General features: G+C 41.8%; 2 protein-coding genes across 2 annotated transcripts; both read right to left on the reverse strand.

Moving 5' to 3' along the window:
• Positions 1-243: 243 nt before the first annotated feature.
• On the reverse strand, positions 244-1,915 carry LOC113273014. The gene is made up of 2 exons (XM_026522789.1): positions 1,679-1,915; positions 244-999 (listed from the first exon to the last, which is right to left on the reverse strand). Exons 1-2 carry the CDS (start codon positions 1,913-1,915, stop codon positions 244-246), a joined length of 993 nt encoding a protein of 330 aa, XP_026378574.1.
• A 96-nt stretch (positions 1,916-2,011) lies between these two features.
• Positions 2,012-2,710, reverse strand: LOC113273015. Its single transcript, XM_026522790.1, has one exon. The coding sequence runs from the start codon at positions 2,708-2,710 to the stop codon at positions 2,012-2,014; it is 699 nt and encodes a 232-aa protein (XP_026378575.1).
• Between the last annotated feature and the right edge of the window lie 3,290 nt (positions 2,711-6,000).

Here is a 6,000-nt window from a genome sequence, read left to right on the forward strand (position 1 = left end):
GGTGCACTTCATTAAGCCATGCACGAAACCTAGTCCTTTATGGGACTGTTGGTGCACTTCATTAAGCCATGCACAAATGCACTTCATTAAGCCATGCACGAAGCCTAGTCTTTTCTCGGACTATTGGCGTACTTCATTGGGTTGTACGCGAGATTTTAGTTATATGTGGTTAAAGCGACTCAAAGTGTAACATAAGGTAGTTATTTAATTATTTCTCAGCCATCCGGCGTACATTTTAGTTACTTAAGCATAATAAGTTTTAAGCCATTTACCATTGATAGGAGTGTTGATACGTGAGCCATTCATCCGCTTGAGATAGTAATATTTGCTTTCTGCAGCTTCACGAATCAGGTAGGGACCTTTCCAATTTGCAGCAAATTTTCCTGCCTTTTCATTGCGTTGGACATGTGGTGCGATCTTCATAACTACATCATTTATGCTGAAGGTCCGTTCCTTTACTTTCTGGTTATAATATCTTGCCGTCCTTTTCCTATACTTGTCCGAAAAACGCTCAACTTTGGCTCGTCGTTCTTCTAGGGTATCTAGGTGAGAAAGTCGATTAACCTCATATGGGGTAGTGAGACTGGACACAGCGACTCGTGCAGAAGGAATTGCAATTTCCGCTGGAAGTATTGCATCTTCTCTATATACCAAGGAGTAAGGAGAGGCGCCAGTTGAACTTCTCTTGGAAATGCGATATGCCCAAAGTGCAAGGGGTAGCTGTTCATGACAACTCCTATGGTTATCATGTACGGTGCGACTTAATATCCTTAGCAATGTTTTATTAGTCGCTTCTGTCTGTCCATTTCCCTGAGGGTAGTAGACAGTCGAAGTATGGAACTTGATTCCATATTGGTCCAATAGTTCTTTCACTGTTTGATTAACAAAAGAGGTACCATTATCCGAGCGGATAATCATAGGTGCACCAAATCGACATATGATATGCTCTTTGATGAATGCAGCGATCGTGGAACCTGAGATAATCCCGGAGCGGAATGGCTTCAACCCATTTGGAAGAATAATCAGTCGCAGTGATGATATACTTATGTCTTACAGATGAAGTTGGGCTTATTGTCCTAATGATATCAAGCCCCCAACTATGGAAAGTCTAAGGGGTGACGACACTATGTAGCAGAGTATGAGGGGCGTGGATTAATGATCTGTGGATTTGGAATTGCTGGCACTTCTTTACATGTTCATCTGTATCAAATTCCATCGTAGGCCAGTAAAACCACCATTCGTACAGTTGTAGGAAAAGCTTTCTCATACCTTGGTGTTCAGCACTGTGAGTCGTATCCATAAATATCTCCGCCTCTTCTTGTGATAGACAGCGCAACACCTTATCCCCAAAACTTTTTCTATATAGGATGCCTTTACTCAAACAGAATCGTCCGGATTTTCTTTGAATTTTTAAAGCGTCTTGTTTGTTCAGCAGCAAGCGTTCATGCTGGAGGAAATCTATATAAGGTTGCCTCCAGTCTTCTATTTCCACGCTACACACTTCTGTTTGTTGTGGGGGTGCCTGACAATCTTCACATTTATCCTGGATTACTGCCGCTTGGACTACCATATTTGGCCAATATAGGCCCATCCTCTGCAATCGAAGGTATAATGGGATTCCTCCTGTATCTCCGCAGGACTATTCATGAACGCGACTTAGTATTTCTTGCGCTTCTACCTTTCCCATACACCGTGATAAAGCACCCCCGGATATTCGAAAGTATAGTGCTCCTCGAACCACAACAAATTGCTTTAGCACTTTAGTGGGAAGCAACTGATCATCCGCTTCTGTAGTTAAGTCTTCGATATATGTTGTTCTCCAATCATCTTTCAATTCGAACGATGCATCTTCTTTCCATGTGCTGGGTAATTTTCTTCTCTTCACCACTATGGTTCCCTCGTCGGCCTCATTCATTTGTAGCTTTGATGCTAATATATCTAACGCGTCCGCATATTTAGTGGTGGATCTTCCAGTATGCTCAATAACAATGCTCCCTCTCCTTGTTATCAATTATTGGGCTTCCTCTCGGTATGGTGCCAAATGCGCCTCTTTTACTTGGAAATCACTCGATATTTGGTTCGTAACTAGCTTCGAGTCCCCCTTGATGTCGATCGCCCCTAAATTTAGCTCTTCAGCCATTCGTAGTCTGAGAATCAGTGCCTCGTACTCCGCCATATTATTTCTACATTCAAAGTCTAGCTTGAAAGCAAATGACAACAATTCTTTCTTGGGCATCTCGAATACCATCCCCGCTCCTCCGTAAGATCCATATGATGAACCATCAAAAAACATTGTCCAGCTTTCTTCTTCCTCGACCTCTGCAACTTCTCCGGGTATTTCATTGCTTATTTCCGTCATATCCATACCTGGGAATGCGGCCAATAAATCTGCAAATGCTTGCCCGCGTACCCCCTTAGACCGCTGATATTTTAACTCAAATTCAGATAGTTTTAGTAACCAGCGGGTTGTCCTGCCGGATAACACCGATTTTGTTTCCAAATAAGCAATCGGGTTGGCAGTTGCTACCACTATGGTTTCATAAGCGATCAGATAAGATCGTAATTTTTGCGTGGCATATATGAGCGCTAGACATGCTTGCTCTGCTTTTGAATATTTGAACTCCGCGTCTCTGAACCCTCGGCTGATGTAGTGAATCGGGCATAGATGGTCATTGCCGAGGTCTTGGGACAAAAGTGCTCCAATCGCCATATTGGTGAATGTTGTATATAAATAGAGGGGTTTACCTTTAACAGGGGGTCGTAAGACCCGCGCGCTGATTAGACATTCTTTGAGCTTCTGAAAGGCTCGCTCTTGATCATCTCCCCACTCGAATTGTCTATTTTTCTTCAATAGTGGTGTGAATGAAGATAGTAGTTGTGCCAGCCCAAGGATAAATCTCCGGACGTAAGACACCCTGCCTATAAAATTTTGTAGCTATTTCACATTTGCGGGTGACCTCATAGTGGTTATTGTTTGAACCTTGTCTGGATCAATCTGTATCCCTTTGTTTGTAACAACGAATCCTAAAAATTTCCCAGAAGTGACTCCAAAGGCGTATTTGAGTGGGCTCATCTTTAAGTGATACTTTCTGCATCTGTTGAAACACGCCTTAAATGGTCGAGATGGTCTTCTCGTGATCGGTGTTTTACCACCACATCATCTATGTAAACTTCCATGATTTGATGCATCATGTCGTGGAAGATAGCCACCATTGCCCGTTGATAGGTTGCGCCCGCGTTCTTTAACCCAAATGGCATCACGGCATAATAGAAGTTACCGTACGGGGTTTGGAAGGTTGTCTTATGCGCATCTTCTGCGGACATCTTGACCAGGTTATATCCGCTGAACCCATCCATGAATGAAAACATACCATACCCGCATGTGTTGTTCACCATTATGTTTATGTTTGGTACTGGGAAATCGTCTTTTCTAGATGCTCGATTCAGATCTCGATAGTCGACACAACATCGTACATTTCCGTTCTTCTTTGCTACTGGTATGATATTAGCCAGCCACATGGGGTACTGGATTGGTTTAATGAATTTAGCTTTCAGAAACTTCTCCACCTCTTCCTTGATCGCCAATTCTATTTTCTCCGGGAAGTTACGGCTTCGTTGCTTGACTGGGTTGTACTCGGGTGAAACGTTGAGGTTGTGCGCGATCAAACTGCTATCGAGACCTGACATTTCGTCATATGTAATGCGAACACATCTCTGTATTCACGAAGTAGCTTAATCATCCGCGACTTCTCTTCCCTTCCAGATGCTTAGTTATGCGTACACAACGGGGTTCACCTTCCGAGCCAAGGTTTACTTCTTCTAACCCGTCGAGAGTTGGATCGATTTTTTCCTTTTCCTCAGGCAAATTTTCTAGTATTTCCTCTTCCGAAATAAGAGGATCTACTCTTTCCTGTAAATCCTTAATTACTGGGGTCGCCTCCATCATCTCTTCATCCGCCGATGACATAGCGCAGTCATGCTGACAGTTGGAGGCTTCCCCGGATAATTACTATAAGCGATAGACATGTTGATCGGTTGTCAACCGTCAAATATAATTTCACTTTCTCACTCAACTAAATTTAAATGAAGTACGTGGTAAGAAAGAGTTCGTATCCACAGAGAGGCTTTTGTTGTTATGTAATTTTCAATTTCTAAGATAACCAATGGGGATTTTTGTTTTAGCAAATAAAATAAAATAAAATAGAGCAAAGCAAATAGTTGGAATAATCAATAAGGAGAAGATATTGGTCACGTGATAGTATCATTCACAAACATGTATTTTCATGAATGACTAGAATTGATATTTTAATCTCTCATCTATTAAAAGCCCTAGGATACCTCGATCGCAAGAATATCCCGCTAATTCCCTAATTTCATCACAACCACATTAAAAGATGCATATGTGAATTCTTCCTAGAAAGTAACCCAAAGTGTAAAAGCACAATTAAGTTTAACTCCCTAAAAGCTTTAAGATTTATGGAATAAGACTAATCAAAGCAATCAAACGTGTAAAAGCACTAACTCGATTTAACCAAGGTTATGATTCATATGTGACTAGTAGGATATATCGCTACAAACACTACCCACAATTATGCTACTTAAAATCAGGGACAAACAACTTTTTCGTATTGAAAACCCTAATATAGCTTTAGAGATGAATGCAAATCGGATTGATTCCGGACTCAACCAATCAAACAATCAAATCCTATAACAATATAGACCATGAATCATAAACAATAAAATATTGAGACAAAACTAATCCATAGATTCAAATAATATATTTGAGAAATCAACTTTTATCCCATAACCAATAGTTGTATTTGGTTACTCATAATAATGGAGTTCATCATAATCAATAAAATAAAGAAGATGAAAACAAACGAAAGCAAAACCCTAGAAGAAGTTCCCTCCAAAGCTCCAAGTAGAAAATAATACGTGATCTCCAAAAGTTGTAGAAGTCTCTATCTCCTTTTGTAGCTTTCTTGTGTCCCAAACTAGGTCATATTCTCAAAAGTCTATTAGATAGAAGTCCTCCAAGCCCATGTGTGGGAAGAACCCATGTAGAAATTGTACCCAAAGGTTGTCACCGGAGGTCCCACAAAGAAGCCGGAAGTTGACCGGAAGATCACCGGAAAGTAGTTCCGGTGACCGGCATAGTCCATTCGGTCACCGGTCAAATGAGTCAATCGATCGGGTCAACTCGGCCAGACCGAGTTAGGGTAATTAGTCAGATAGTCAGGACCGAGTCAGCCATTCAGGTAAACTAACTGGGCTAACTTGAATGAGTTGCCATGGCATAAGCCATTTGCACTGGCCTGCACCTAATGTTGCGCCATGATGGTCTACACCTTCTCTGCAGCTTGTGTTCTTTCTAGTCTTGTCATTCTGCAACTCCAATTCACTCATGTCTCAATCCCTGCTTTAGAACCAGCACCAACTCCGTTAACCACATAAAAAAATAGCAGCTCAGTTCTGTCACAGCCATTGTAACAGTACAACAACTATCCCTGCAACACAAGCCACCAAACACCACTGCAATTTCTTTGTAATTCTCAGCCGCACTTCGTTCTGCACCATTCAACTCAAACACCCATACTTCGTTCCATCAGTCCATAGCACAAGCTGCACTTCCCCCTTGTCTACTTGCCATCTGAGCAGCACCATATCCTGTAACTCAGATGTATAGAAACAACTACTCTTCCACTCTCCATATCACTGCTTTAGCTTTCATCACAGCAACATAAGCACAACCACTTCTTCTAACTTCTTCTTAGGCACTGCTCCATTGCCACTGTAGCTGCAAAATCATCTCAGCATCTCCATGAGTTCGACAACACCAGTCTCGGCACATTCTGCAATGTAACCACAACTGCAACAACCCAATCACCCTTTTCACAGTCCACCTGCCATATCAGTTAAGCCGCAACCAAACTGCTCAGACCTGCATTGCTCATTCACCTACAATGCCATAACCATAGACTGCCATTTCCATTTCTCCAT

This window comes from Papaver somniferum, chromosome 4 (genome assembly GCF_003573695.1).
Source record: "Papaver somniferum cultivar HN1 chromosome 4, ASM357369v1, whole genome shotgun sequence".
Lineage (NCBI taxonomy): Eukaryota > Viridiplantae > Streptophyta > Magnoliopsida > Ranunculales > Papaveraceae > Papaver > Papaver somniferum.

Coding starts and splice junctions, on each gene's coding strand:
- LOC113273014 (XM_026522789.1), bottom strand. CDS start 1,915: ATGAATGAGGCCGACGAGGGAACCATAGTGGTGAAGAGAAGAAAATTA. Junction 1,000..1,678: donor TATCACGGTGTATGGGAAAG/GTAGAAGCGCAA, acceptor AATGGGTTGAAG/CCATTCCGCTCCGGGATTAT.
- LOC113273015 (XM_026522790.1), bottom strand. CDS start 2,710: ATGGCGATTGGAGCACTTTTGTCCCAAGACCTCGGCAATGACCATCTA.